Source organism: Aegilops tauschii, chromosome 1 (genome assembly GCF_002575655.3).
Source record: "Aegilops tauschii subsp. strangulata cultivar AL8/78 chromosome 1, Aet v6.0, whole genome shotgun sequence".
Taxonomy (NCBI): domain Eukaryota; kingdom Viridiplantae; phylum Streptophyta; class Magnoliopsida; order Poales; family Poaceae; genus Aegilops; species Aegilops tauschii.
In genome coordinates this window covers 464,563,514-464,579,181 of record NC_053035.3, presented here as the reverse complement: position 1 = coordinate 464,579,181, position 15,668 = coordinate 464,563,514, and the positions used below count along the sequence as shown (strand labels likewise).

The 15,668-nt window shown below is 49.0% G+C and overlaps 1 protein-coding gene across 1 annotated transcript; it reads right to left on the bottom strand.

Annotated features, from left to right (window-relative positions):
• Positions 1-242: 242 nt before the first annotated feature.
• Positions 243-1,125, bottom strand: LOC109781457 (transcription factor MYC1-like). Its single transcript, XM_020340063.2, has one exon. The coding sequence runs from the start codon at positions 1,123-1,125 to the stop codon at positions 328-330; it is 798 nt and encodes a 265-aa protein (XP_020195652.1). The 3' UTR covers positions 243-327.
• Between the last annotated feature and the right edge of the window lie 14,543 nt (positions 1,126-15,668).

Genomic DNA, 15,668 nt, shown 5'->3' with positions numbered 1-15,668 from the left:
TTCTTATCATTCAGATCCTCTATTTTCCGGGACTGCAAAGTTTCATTTTGTGAGACGTTTGGAACGAAAACATGTATATTTGACAAAGCATGGAGAATCACTTCTCAAGTATTTGAATGACGTCAAGAGTAGGAGTAGAAGAACACAAGTAATACCAATACTGTGTGGTGGATGGGGCGACGTATCCGCATTCTGTGACTACACCGTCTACAACGTTGATAATATTCAATTTATTTCATGTATAACAGCAGGAAACCAAATTAGGGAAGATGTTACAGGCGTCCACTTCATCTGCTTTATTATCCCGATCAATGCTCCGGCTAGCGGTTAGGCGCTGTCCTGCTGCTCCTGCAGCGCCTGGAGCAGCGCCGAGCGGAGGTCGTCGGCGTCCTGCATCGAGGCTGGCATGTCCACGAGGACGTCTTGCAGGGTCACGCCCTGCACGTGGCTAACGCAGGCATGCTGCACCTGCAGCTCCAGTGACCGGAGGGCGCCCATCAGCTGCGCGGGAGCGTGGTTGGCAGTGGTGGTCACACGCACCGCGGCCCCGTCTCGTCCCACCATCCGCACGTCCACAGTTTCATCTACCTGCAGGAACTTGGAAGCTGGACCACCGCGAGAAGCGGCGGCCGCAGCTCCCTTCTCCAATGTCTTGTTGGCCTCGTCCTCCAAGTGCGCTACGCGGGTGCGTAGCTCCCCGATGTAGGTGGCGGCGTCAGCAAGGAGTGATGCCTTGTCCATACGGGACACGTTGGGGACGACAGCGCGGAGGTCGCAAAATCGACGGTTCAGTTTGTCGCGGCGCTGGCGCTCAGCCTGCACGTGGCCGACGGTTTGGCGAGAGTCGGAGCGGGGCCCGGGTTTCCGGCCACGCCGCTTACCATTGGACAGCGGCGTTGCCGGGACGCCCGACGGCAGCTCCGAGAGCTCAGGGCTCCGGGGAAGCGTGCTCCCCATAGGCGCCCACAGCTCCCTGTCCTCGTTCTGGGACATCGTGCCGTCGTCGAACAGCCATTGCTCGTGAAGCAGGGGCACAAACTCGATCACCTGTGTGCCCACCGTGGAGTATTGGGAGGACGGCGAAGGTGGAAGGAAGCAGGAGGACGGAGAGAGTAGATTGTCCATGACGGCACCTTGATATCGCTCCTGTGTCACCTAGCTAGGAGTGACAAGCAGAGATGCTAGTATGATCACATAAGATCGCTTGGGTACTTTTTATACTGGTGACAAGTTTGCGGTTATAACGTCGCCGAACGGATCGATTCTGTTCAAGCAGCGGCCTAGACACATCAACAGGAACTCGACTCGACGGGACTATGTATACTGCTGAATTCCCCGACAGAACCCAGATTTCTATTTTCTAAATCTCAGTCGAATGAGATTTGATTAAGCTGTGAAAAAAGTTTTGTTTTTTTTCTTGCATGTTATATCATTTAACTGAGACTTGATTAATTAAATATCAGTCGACTGAGACCTAGCCACTCCCTTCTATTTTTCTTTTTATTTAAAGAAATTGAGCCGATACAACCCGCCTCTTTCTTTTTGGGAATAGCAACCCAATTCTGGCAATAAAAGGGAAATCCTTGCGAGCGCGTGTGATGCCTTTTGCTACCTCTATTTATCTGGACTCACCTATGGATCAATCAGTGAATTAAGTTGTGATTGAATGGTTAGGAGGTTAGGGTCCTCAGCCCATCAGATTTTAAGTCTTAAATTTCACACTGGTGTACACATTATTCTTGGATTTATTTCAGGCTTTGCAACGATGTGCATTCAATGAAGGAGACGTTCCCATCGACTACAATAGCGTCTGTGGCGGTTTCGTCAACCTCAAGATGATGTGTCGGCTTAATATCTCGGAAATGCTCATAGAGATAAGGTGCGCGTCCATTGATAGGAGTGACTGTATGTACGTATATATGAACATCTACATCGGTACTGTGTTCAGAAAAAAAAAAACCCTACAAATCGATCACGTTTGCAAAAGCTCTTAAACGTGGGCACACATTACATTTTCCCCTTTATTTCCCTTTTCTTTATGGTACAATCTACTCCCTCCGTTCCTAAATACTTGTCTTTCTAGGCATTTCAACAAGTGACTATATACGGAGTAAAATGAGTGAATCTACACTCTAAAATATGTCTACATACATCCGTATGTGATATTCATTTGAAATGCCTAGAAAGACAAGTATTTAAGAATCGGAGAGAGTAGTAACAAGGGTGTGTATGTACGGCTCATGAGACATAGCTAGCTAGCCTAGTACTACCTCCGTCCTGGTTTATTAGAGCATCTATAGTTAGACTTGGCAAATCCTGTCCTCTATACGTTCGCGAACGCGTCCGGGCACCGGCGGACACTGGCCGGGTACTCTCTATATCCGCGCCTCCACACCCGTGTATCTCATATTCCCTCCCCTATATTCAATCATGCAACGTTGATATAAACTGCGTAGATCATGAGCGGACATACAAATGCACAATCGGTTCATCAAAACATCACAGTCGAAGCATCAAAAGATAGCCAAAGTTCACATAATACACATAATACGGCGGACAAGTTCCAACTACATCTAAAAACTTGAAATTAAGACAGATCTTCACCACTTCCTCGCTGGCCCTTTGCCCTTCCGGTTGCCGGCACAACTGTAGGAGTCCACAGCAGGAGGTGGGTCCACGTCGGAGCCGTCGGACCCATCGTCGGAGGAGGAATCGGAGATGACGATGTAGCCTTGCAAGCGGCGGACAACACGGTTGCTTGCGCTTGAGCTTGGCCACCCTCGCCGCCTCCCGCGCTGCCTCCGCCGCCTCCCTCTTGGATTGCTCAATGCCAAGCTGGAGTTGCTTGGCGTTGAGCCTCTAGAGCCTTCAGGTCTTCATCTCTGCCTCAGTCAGTGACCGGCAGCACGCCCATTTGAAGAGATGGTCCTCCTCGTCTTGGCACCTGGCTGCGGCGGGAGGACTGCGCAGACCCGTTGGACCCACCCGCCATCTCCCTTGCCCTCTGCCTCTCGAGGTGAGTGGCACGTGCCTCCGACTCCGGAGTTCGCATCCGCTGCGTCGGCGGAGCTGGGAGGAAACAAGCGCTACCCGCACGGAGCAGCGGCCGGAGGTGGAGGAGGCCGTCGGGCGGGAGGAGCAGATCGGGCAGGCCTCCCAGATCCGCGCATGTGGCGGGAAGGACTGGCGCCGGCGTCGGCACTACCGCGGCGAGCCGTCGCACGGGACCCGGAGCTGCCGCCCGTATCGACCCGCGATCGCTCGAGCGCGATACGGAGCGGCAACTCCTCCTCGTCTCCGGAGCCGCCGTCGGAGTGGTTGCCGATGCTGGACATGCTCGCCGGTGCTAGGGATTTGGCGGATGGGGAAATGGGAGCGTCGGGGAGCAGAGCGGAGTGAGCTAGGGTTTCTGTCGGACGGGGGTTTTGTGGGGTCGGGGTGGGCCAGCGGTGGGCCGGGCTGGCGTGGTGGACGCGCCCGGGCGTGCCCGAGCCACCTCATACCCACCCTACATTTGGGAGGGATATGAGGGGTGCTGGTCAATCCAGACGTTTGAGGCCCGTTTGAGAGCTTTAGTTGGGTCGGTTTTTTGTGACCAGTAAGTGACTGGATGGCCTGCCTGGGCGTATGAGACGAATATAGGGTGCCCGGCTGTAGATGCTCTTAGTCCCATTTATATTCTGTGCCAGATTTTGACCTTAAATTTGTTGGAAATATGCCCTAGAGGCAATAATAAAATGGTTATTATTATATTTCCTTGTTCATGATAATTGTCTATTGTTCATGCTATAATTGTGTTATCCGGAAATCGTAATACATGTGTGAATACATAGACCACAACATGTCCCTAGTGAGCCTCTAGTTGACTAGCTCGTTGATCAACAGATAGTCATGGTTTCCTGACTATGGACATTGGATGTCATTGATAACGGGATCACATCATTAGGAGAATGATGTGATGGACAAGACCCAATCCTAAGCATAGCACAAAGATCGTGTAGTTCGTTTGCTAGAGCTTTTCCAATGTCAAGTATCATTTCCTTAGACCATGAGATCGTGTAACTCCCGGATGCCGTAGGAGTGCTATGGGTGTACCAAACGTCACAACGTAACTGGGTGACTATAAAGGTACACTATAGGTATCTCTGAAAGTGTTTGTTGGGTTGACACGGATCGAGACTGGGATTTGTCACTCCGTATGACGGAGAGGTATCTCTGGGCCCACTCGGTAATGCATCATCATAATGAGCTCAAAGTGACCAAGTGATTGGTCACGGGATCATGCATTACGGTATGAGTAAAGTGACTTGCCGGTAACGAGATTGAACAAGGTATTGGGATACCGACGATCGAATCTCGGGCAAGTAACGTACCGATTGACAAAGGGAATTGTATACGGGATTGATTGAATCCTCGACATCGTGGTTCATCCGATGAGATCATCGAGGAACATGTGCGAGCCAACATGGGTATCCAGATCCCGCTGTTGGTTATTGACCGGAGAGTCGTCTCGGTCATGTCTGCATGTCTCCCGAACCCGTAGGGTCTACACACTTAAGTTTCGGTGACGCTAGGGTTGTAGAGATATTAGTATGCGGTAACCCGAAAGTTGTTCGGAGCCCCGGATGAGATCCCGGACGTCACGAGGAGTTCCGGAATGGTCCGGAGGTGAAGAATTATATATAGGAAGTCCAGTTTCGGCGACCGGGAAAGTTTCGGGGGTTACCGGTATTGTACCGGGACCAACGGAAGGGTCCCGGGGGTCCACCGGGTGGGGCCACCTATCCCGGAGGGCCCCATGGGCTGAAGTGGGAGGGGAACCAGCCCCTGGTGGGCTGGTGCGCCCCCCCTTGGGCCTCCCCCTGCGCCTAGGGTTGGAAACCCTAGGGGTGGGGGCGCCCCCCCACTTGGCTTGGGGGGAAGCCACCCCTTGGCCGCCGCCCCCCTTGGAGATTTCATCTCCCAGGGCCGGCGCCCCCCAGGGGCCCTATATATAGTGGGGGGGAGGGAGGGCAGCCGCACCACAGCCCCTGGCGCCTCCCTCTCCCTCCCGTGACACCTCTCCATCTCGCTGTGCTTGGCGAAGCCCTGCCGAGATCCCCGCTACTTTCACCACCACGCCGTCGTGCTGCTGGATCTCCATCAACCTCTCCTTCCCCCTTGCTGGATCAAGAAGGAGGAGACGTCTTCCCAACCGTACGTGTGTTGAACGCGGAGGTGCCGTCCGTTCGGCGCTCGGTCATCAGTGATTTGGATCACGACGAGTACGACTCCATCAACCCCGTTCACTTGAACGCTTCCGCTCGTGATCTACAAGGGTATGTAGATGCACTCCTCTCCCTCGTTGCTAGATGACTCCATAGATTGATCTTGGTGATGCGTAGAAAATTTTAAATTTCTGCTGCGATCCCCAACAAAATTTAACAAACACAATGTTAATGCATGTTAGAAAAAATAATATAATTGGCAACTATGTTAAATATGAATACAATTATATAATTTTTTGTGACATGCATTCATATTTTATTAGTTAAATCTCTACTCAAAATTTGACACAAAATACAAGGAGGACTTATAAACCAGGACGGAGCTGAAGGAAATATGCCCTAGAGGTAATAATGAAGTTATTATTTATTTCCTCATATCATGATAAATGTTTATTATTCATGCTAGAATTGTATTAACGGAAACATAATACATGTGTGAATACATAGACAAACATAGTGTCACTAGTATGCCTCTACTTGACTAGCTCGTTAATCAAAGATGGTTAAGTTTCCTAACCATAGACATGAGTTGTCATTTGATTAACGGGATCACATCATTAGGAGAATGATGTGATTGACTTGACCCATTCCGTTAGCTTAGCACTTGATCATTTAGTATACTGCTATTTGCTTTCTTCGTGACTTATACATGCTCCTATGACTATGAGATTATGCAACTCCCGATTACTGGAGGAACACTTTGTGTGCTACCAAACGTCACAACGTAACTGGGTGATTATAAAGGTGCTCTACAGGTGTCTCCGATGGTACTTGTTGAGTTGGCATAGATCGAGATTAGGATTTGTCACTCCGATTGTCGGAGAGGTATCTCTGGGCCCTCTCGGTAATGCACATCACAATAAGCCTTGCAAGCAATGTGACTAATGAGTTAGTTGCGGGATGATGCATTACGTAATGAGTAAAGAGACTTGCCGGTAACGAGATTGAACTAGGTATTGAGATACCGACGATCGAATCTCGGTCAAGTAACATACCGATGACAAAGGGAACAACGTATGTTGTTATGCGGTTTGACCGATAAAGATCTTCGTAGAATATGTGGGAGCCAATATGAGCATCCAGGTTCCGCTATTGTTTATTGACCGGAGATGTGTCTCGGTCATGTCTACATAGTTCTCGAACCCGTAGGGTCCGCACGCTTAAAGTTCGGTGACGATCGGTATTATGAGTTTTTGTGTTTTGATGTACCGAAGGTAGTTCGAGTCCCAGATATGATCACGGACATGACGAGGAGTCTTGACATGGTTGAGACGTAAAGATCGACATATTGGACGACTATATTCGGACACCGGAAGTGTTCCGGGTGGTTTCGGAAAAAACCGGAGTGCCGGAGGGTTACCGGAATCCCCCCGGGAGAAATAGTGGGCCTTATGGGCCTTAGTGGAGCGAGAGAGGGCTGGCCTAGGGCAGGCCGCACGCCCTCCCCCTCTGGTCCGAATTGAATTAGGAGAGGGGGGGGGGGGGGCGGCGCCCCCCTTTCCTTCTCCCTCTCTCCCTTCCTTTCCCCCTCCTAGTAGGAGTAGGAAAGAGGGGAGTCCTACTCCTACTAGAAGGAGGACTCCTCCTCCTGGCGCGCCTACAGGGGCCGGCCGGCAGCCCCCCTTGTTCCTTTATATACGGGGGCAGGGGGCACCTCTAGACACACAAGTTGATCTGTTGATCTCTCCCAGCCGTGTGCGGTGCCCCCTCCACCATAATCCACCTCGATCATATCGTAGCGGTGCTTAGGCAAAGCCCTGCGTCGGTAGCATCATCATCACCGTCATCACGCCATCGTGCTGACGAAACTCTTCGACGAAGCTTTGCTGGATCGGAGCTCGCGGGACGTCATCGAGTTGAACGTGTGCTGAACTCGGAGGTGCCGTGCTGTCGGAACTTGGATCGGTCAGATCATGAAGACGTACGACTACATCAACCGCGTTGTGCTAACGCTTCCTCTTTCGGTCTACGAGGGTACGTGGACACACCCTCCCCTCTCGTCGCTATGCATCACCATGATCCTGTGTGTGCGTAGGAAATTTTTTGAAATTACTACGTTCCCCAACAGTGGCACCCGAGCCAGGTTCATGCGTAGATGTAATATGCACGAGTAGAACACCAGTGAGTTGTGGACGATACAAGTCATACTGCTTACCAGCATGTCATACTTTGGTTCGGCGGTATTGTTGGATGAAGCGGTCCGGACCGACATTACGCGTACGCTTACGCGAGACTGGTTCTACCGACGTGCTTTGCACATAGGTGGCTGGCGGGTGTCAGTTTCTCCAACTTTAGTTGAACCGAGTGTGGCTACGCCCGGTCCTTGAGAAGGTTAAAGCAACACTAACTTGACGAACTATTGTTGTGGTTTTGATGCGTAGGTAAGAACGGTTCTTGCTCAGCCCGTAGCAGCCACATAGAACTTGCAACAACAAAGTAGAAGATGTCTAACTTGTTTTTGCAGGGCATGTTGTGATGTGATATGGAGCTAGTACCGTACAATCCTTCCTAGGATAGTAGTATTTGAAGTAAAACTGTGATTTTTAATGTCTCAGAAAATGTTCATTTGCAATAGCAGAGCTTTTCTTTCCTTTCTCCCAGGGCGATTTCGTCAACCTCAAGATGAAGTGTCGGCTTAATATCTCGGAAATGCTCATAGAGATAAGGTGTGCGTCCATTCATAGGAGTGACTGTATGTACGTATATATGAGCATCTACATCGGTACTGTGTTCAGAAAAAAACCCTACAAATCAATCACGTTTGCAAAAGCTCTTAAACGTGGGCACACATTACATTTTTCCCTTTATTTCCCTTTTCTTTATGGTACAATCTAGTAACAAGGGTGCGTATGTACGGCTCATGAGACATAGCTAGCTAGCGTAGTACTACCTCCGTCCTGGTTTATTAGAGCATCTATAGTTAGACTTGGCAAATCATGTCCTCTATACGTTCGCGAACGCGTCCTGGCACCCGCGGACACTGGCCGGGTACTCTCTATATCCGCGCCTCCACACCCGTGTATCTCATATTCCCTCCCCTATATTCGATCATGCAACGTTGACAAAAACTGCGTAGATCATGAGCGGACATACAAATGCACAATCGGTTCATGAAAGCATCGCAGTCGGAGCATCAAAAGATAGCCAAAGTTCACATAATACACATAATACGGCGGACAAGTTCCAACTACATGTAAAAACTTGAAATTAAGACAGATCTTCACCACTTCCTCGTTGGCCCTTTGCCCTTCCGGTCGCAGGCACAGCTGTAGGATTCCACAGCAGGAGGTGGGTCCACGTCGGAGCCGTCGGACCCATCGTCGGAGGAGGAATCGGAGATGACGATGTAGCCTTGCAAGCGGCGGACAACGCGGTTGCTTGCGCTTGAGCTTGGCCACCCTCGCCGCCTCCCGCGCTGCCTCCGCCGCCTCCCGCTTTGATTGCTCAATGCCAAGCTGGAGTTGGTTGGCGTTGAGCCTCTGGAGCCTTCGGGCCTTCATCTCCGCCTCAGTCAGTGACCGGCGGCACGCCCATTCGAAGAGATGGTCCTCCTCGTCTTGGCACCTGGCGGCGGCGGGGGGACTGCGCAGACCCGTTGGACCCACCCGCCATCTCCCTTGTCCTCTGCCTCTCGCGGTGAGTGGCACGTGCCTCCGACTCCGGAGTTCGCATCTGCTGCGTCGGCGGAGCTGGCAGGAAACAAGCGCTGCCCGCGCGGAGCAGCGGCCGGAGATGGAGGAGGCCGTCGGGCGGGAGGAGCAGATCGGGCAGGCCTCGCAGATCCGCGCATGTGGCCGGAAGGACTGGCGCCGGTGTCGGCACTACCGCGACGGGCCGTCGCACGGGACCCGGAGCTGCCGCCCGTATCGACCCGCGATCACTCGAGCGCAATAACGGAGCGGCAGCTCCTCATCTCCGGAGCTGCCGTCGGAGTGGTTGCCGATGCTGGACATGCTCGCCGGTGCTAGGGATTTGGTGGATGGGGAAATGGGAGCGTCGGGGAGCAGAGCGGAGTGAGCTAGGGTTTCTGTCGGACGGGGGTTTTGTGGGGTCGGGGTGGGCCAGCGGTGGGCTGGGCTGACGTGGTGGACGCGCCCGGGCGTGCCCGAGCCACCTCATACCCACCCTACATTTGGGAGGGATATGAGGGGTGCTGGTCAATCCAGACATTTGAGGCCCGTTTGAGAGCTTCAGTTGGGTCGGTTTTTTGTGACCAGTAAGTGACCGGATGGCCTGCCTGGGCGTATGAGACGAATATAGGGTGCCCGGATGTAGATGCTCTTAGTCCCCTTTATATTCTGTGCCAGATTTTGACCTTAAATTTAACAAACACAATGTTAATGAATGTTAGAAAAAATAATATAATTGGCAACCATGTTAAATATGAATACAATGATATAATTGTTTGTGACATGCATTCATATTTTATTAGTTAAATCTCTACTCAAAATTTGACACAAAATACAAGGAGGACTTATAAACCAGGACGGAGCTGAAGGAAATATGCCCTAGAGGTAATAATAAAGTTATTATTTATTTCCTCATATCATGATAAATGTTTATTATTCATGCTAGAATTGTATTAACCGGAAACATAATACATGTGTGAATACATAGACAAACATAGTGTCACTAGTATGCCTCTACTTGACTAGCTCGTTAATCAAAGATGGTTAAGTTTCCTAACCATAGACATGAGTTGTCATTTGATTAACGGGATCACATCATTAGGAGAATGATGTGATTGACTTGACCCATTTCGTTAGCTTAGCACTAGATCGTTTAGTTTACTGCTATTGCTTTCTTCATGACTTATACATGTTCCTATGACTATGAGATTATGCAACTCCTGATTACCGGAGGAACACTTTGTGTGCTACCAAACGTCACAACGTAACTGGGTGATTATAAAGGTGCTCTACAGGTGTCTCCGATGGTACTTGTTGAGTTGGCACAGATCGAGATTAGGATTTGTCACTCTGATTGTCAGAGAGGTATCTCTGGGCCCTCTGGGTAATGCACATCACAATAAGCCTTGCAAGCAATGTCACTAATGAGTTAGTTGCGGGATGATGCATTATGTAACGAGTAAAGAGACTTGCCGGTAACGAGATTGAGCTAGGTATTGAGATACCGACGATCGAATCTCGGTCAAGTAACATACCGATGACAAAGGGAACAACGTATGTTGTTATGCGGTTTGACCGATAAAGATCTTCGTAGAATATGTGGGAGCCGATATGAGCATCCAGGTTCCGCTATTGGTTATTGACTGGAGACGTGTCTTGGTCATGTCTACATAGTTCTCGAACCCGTAGGGTCCGCACGCTTAAAGTTCGGTGACGATCGGTATTATGAGTTTTTGTGTTTTGATGTACCGAAGGTAGTTTGAGTCCCGGATATGATCACGGACATGACGAGGAGTCTTGAAATGGTCGAGACGCAAAGATCGATATGTTGGACGACTATATTCGGACATCGGAAGTGTTCCGGGTGGTTTCGGAAAAAACCGGAGTGCCAGAGGGTTACCGGAACCCCCCGGGAGAAATAGTGGGCCTTATGGGCCTTAGTGTAGAGAGAGATAGGGCTGGCCTAGGGAAGGCCGCGCGCCCCTCCCCCTCTGGTCCGAATTGGACTAGGAGAGGGGGGGCGGCGCCCTCCTTTCCTTCTCCCTCTCTCCCTTCCTTTCCCCCTCCTAGTAGGAGTAGGAAAGAGGGGAGTCCTACTCCTACTAGGAGGAGGACTCCTCCTCCTGGCGCGCCTACAGGGGCCGGCCGGCCTCCCCCTTGCTCCTTTATATACGGGGGCAGGGGGCACCTCTAGACACACAAGTTGATCTGTTGATCTCTCCCAGCCGTGTGCGGTGCCCCCCACCATAATCCACCTCGATCATATCGTAGCGGTGCTTGGGCAAAGCCCTACGTCGGTAGCATCATCATCACCGTCATGATGCCATCGTGCTGACGAAACTCTCCGACGAAGCTTTGCTGGATCTGAGCTCGCGGGACGTCATCGAGTTGAACGTGTGCTGAACTCAGAGGTGCCGTGCGTTCGGTACTTGGATCGGTCAGATCGTGAAGACGTACGACTACATCAACCGCGTTGTGCTAACGCTTCCGCTTTCATTCTACGAGGGTGTGTGGACACACTCTCCCCACTCATTGCTATGCATCACCATGATCCTGTGTGTGCGTAGGAATTTTTTTTAAATTACTACGTTCCCCAACAGTGGCATCCGAGCCAGGTTCATGCGTAGATGTAATATGCACGAGTAGAACACAAGTGAGTTGTGGGCGATACAAGTCATACTGCTTACCAGATTGTCATACTTTGGTTCGGCGGTATTGTTGGATGAAGCGGCCCGGACCGACATTACGCGTACGCTTACGCGAGACTGGTTCTACCGACGTGCTTTGCACATAGGTGGCTGGCGGGTGTCAGTTTCTCCAACTTTAGTTGAACCGAGTGTGGCTACGCCCGGTCCTTGAGAAGGTTAAAACAACACTAACTTGACGAACTATCGTCGTGGTTTTGATGGTAGGTAAGAACGGTGCTTGCTTAGCCCGTAGCAGCCACGTAAAACTTGCAACAACAAAGTAGAGGACGTCTAACTTGTTTTTGCAGGGCATGTTGTGATGTGATATGGAGCTAGTACTGTACAATCCTTCCTAGGATAGTAGTATTTGAAGTAAAACTGTGATTTTTAATGTCTCAGAAAATGTTCATTTGCAATAGCAGAGCTTTTCTTTCTCCTAGGGCGATTTGGGAAAAAACCTTCCCTCGATCTTTGTCAGCAAGCCCATGAATTCACCTCCCGTCTACTTGTCGCTCCGGTGGCTGGTGGCGGGGAGGAGATTCTTGGTGCCTCAGCTTCGGCTAGTAGATTTGTGGGGTTTTAGTCCTCACAGGGGCAGTATTTGAAGGATGGCGGTGCTCCTTCTTTGAGACGAATTAGATGGAGCTCCAGCGTAGATTACTGCCAGCTCCTTGGGGCAGCGAGGTTACGGTTTCTTGCCGCACGTGCGCGACAGCGATTTTTGGTGTCAGGTTCTTCAAATCAATTCAAGAATTCAATGGCGACGACTGCGGCTTCGAGGCACTGGTCCTTAGGGGCACATGCACGAAGAATTCTCGGCTATCATCGACAAGGTCAGGTTGGCACCGGTATGGGAGCAGCGATAACGGCACGTTCTCGCTGTGACATCGGCACGTTCTGGCAGCGACAATGGTCGTTCGGTGGTCCATGAACCTCGACATATTTTTTATTATGTTTGAGGTGCTTTGTACTCCCGATGAATCTTTATAATGGATCTAATCCTTTTTGCCAAAAAAAAGATCTAAAATAAGGCACCATTGCTCCAACAGCTGCGCTAAATAGGGCAGGCACACAAATTCCTTTTTCCACAATTTACGTACATATTGCAACAAACAAATATCAAGCTATCGAAATTTAATCCAAAAGAAATAGTACAAACATAATAACAAATTTATCAATCCACAACAACAAATTATTACATAGTTCATCAATCCACAAGTATCTCGATGTAATTTTTATTATATTTGAGACACTTTATACTTTTGATGAAGTTTTATAAGAGATCCTAATGTTTTTTCGCAAAAGAAAAAATGAATTTAAAATAAATTGTTCACGAAACAATACAACAAAGTTCATCACACATGACATGAAACATAGAGTTAAATCTAGTCATCTTGTTCCCCATGCCATGCCCATCACTACTCCATGAGATGTTTTCGATAACTGAATCTCTGATGTCATGGTATGTCTAAAAAAAGCGATGGAGTCGGTCTTGTCTTCTATGCGGCAGCACCAGTTGTCTCGCGAAATCATAGAAGGTGTAATCCAATTCTTTCTCACGCTCAATCTCAATGATTATTTTGTACATGATGACGCACCCTGTGATAATATACCAAAGGATCCATTGATGCCAAAATCTAGCCAGTCCCTGCACAATAATAAATTGGGCTTACAAAAGCACAAAAGCCCTCTCCACATCTTCCTAACGGCTGCTTGAACATTATGAAAGTATGGTTCTTTCTTACCTTACCTTGGGGACTCGGAAATTTCCTTCGCAAAAGTAGCCTACCTCGGAACGCCTTGATCGGACTACTACTTGAAACGCACGCATATATCCAAGTCTAGCTGGACTAATCAACCTATAATCTTCTTTAATCTTTGATTCTGTGTTTGTGTGCTCCTTCTGGTTTTGGTTTGTTGACCGACTCAGTCCCTTGTACGGACTCATCCACTTGCTCCATGAAAATTAATTTGTTATTGTTGGCTAGACTGTCCGTGACAATCGCTCCTTCAATTTTGATTTGATGAATTTACGAATCAATTCAAATATGTCTTGGACTAGCCAGCCACGCTAGTAACTTTGTGTAATATGCACCACCTTGTAAACTACACCGTTCACCACAACTACATAAATGTCTGCTATCATGTGGACTACACCCTCCACTTCAGCCTCATGTAAGGGCATGACCTCATTGAAATACTCACTACCCTGCCACCACCGCTCCCGCCAACGATCTCCTTTCACTGTCGTACTGACGACAGCATGCCATCTTCCTTCTTGTTGCTCTGCCGAATGACCATCGCCTGATCTCTTTTGTTGCACCTCCTAACGACTATATGCCCGTCCCGCCTCACCTCTTTGGGCAAACACGGCTTCAAATACTTGGCCTTCTTTGAAACCAATTGTTGAGATTCGCCCATGGATCAATCACATCAAAAGTATGAACACACGTGCACACGAAATCTTTTAGCCAAAGGCAAACGTAATGTACCACTTTTTTCTTTATTTTCCTTTTCTTCACGGTATAATCTAATAATCAAGGGTGTGTATACGTAGTTTTTTTTTTGAACACAGTACATATGCAGGCGCTCGTATAAACGCGCATACACTCACCTCTATAAACGCACACACGCACACCCTATCCTTATGGGCACCCATTCCCCACGAAAATGAACACGGGTGTACAACGGGCATGCCTAGATTTGATATCCCAAAATTTCAGATGTTTTCAAAAATTTCTGATATTCTTTTAGTCCGACTTTCATATAGGGGTGCATGGCACCCGGGTGCTCCAATGCATTTTCCGGCTATAGTCGGCTATTTAAAACTATGACAAACAGACCAATCATTCATCCCTAATGAAAGACGATGAACGAACAGACAATGTAGATAAACCCCTGCATGTACGTGCGCCCATTATAGATTGCTGTTTTTGTTTATTGAACCTTTTCGGCTGAAGGTTGATCCACTTGGTTCATCTATCACTATTTAACCAGAAGTACGTGTAAAATCTCAGGTTAGGCCTTTTTTTTTTGTGTGTGGGAAAAACTTCCCATCTATTCATCATTTGTCAAGGCAATACAAAGCATATAGAAGTAATAATTACATCCAGGTCAGTAGACCACCTAGCAACAGATCATTTTTGTAAATAACTCCCAAATAATAATTATTACAGTTGTACGTGGCAAACCGTAAACGAGAGAAAAATCACACATGCAATAACAGCCCCGAGATTTAGGAGATTACAGTTGTACGTGCACAGGTTTCTTCCATACCTGATGGATTCCTATTGGTTTTTGCCATTTTCGAATATTAGAACATGGTTAATAGTATAGTCAAATGCTGGCTATATGTAGTTGTCATATCATCAAAAGCGATTATGTATAATCACTCATTTAAACCTATAAGGAGGCTAGCCAACTTGCCTCCACGGAGCTCCCCCGATTGGGCCTTTGTTGACCGTCGGATCTGTCTTCATGTCGCGTCTGAACCGTTAGATTTTCATTATTGGCAATTCTATTTTTACCACACGGTGCTTTTCTTGTCCAATGACTGGTCGGCTCATCGCAGACGTGTATTGGTGGGGTGAGGCGCTCCCATGTGCGAAATGATTTGTCCACTCACCACCTCCCACAGGCACACAGTCACCTCCTCCCGCACGCACCCGGTCACCACTCCTCCCGCACGAACTCTAGCCGCCACTGCACTCGCGCCATCCTCCCGCATCTCAGCTAACCCTCCTCATCCCGGTTCCCATGGATCCGAGGCATGCAGATGTGGATGCGAACTTCCCCGGCGGCGGCGGCGGTGACGGCTACTGCAGGCAAAGGGCAACGGCAGTGGCGATCAATTTATAGGTAAGCTTTAGTGGACGCCTAATCTTTTTATTGCTTTGAGAGGAGTGTTGTCATGCAGTGGAAGGCAGCATGTGCATTATATGTGGAGTTGGTGTTGAGCCTGGCGGTAGTAGTCAGGGAAGGTGCCCATCGCTTGGTCTTGAGAGTTGATTTGTATCTTTTTTTTCTTGAAAGTAAAAAACATTTATTAGATTGATTCTTCTTTTTTCTGGTGTGTTTTGTTCTAC

Bases quoted from the DNA above. Each gene is read 5' to 3' on its own strand.
- LOC109781457 (XM_020340063.2), bottom strand. From the start codon at position 1,125: ATGGACAATCTACTCTCTCCGTCCTCCTGCTTCCTTCCACCTTCGCCG.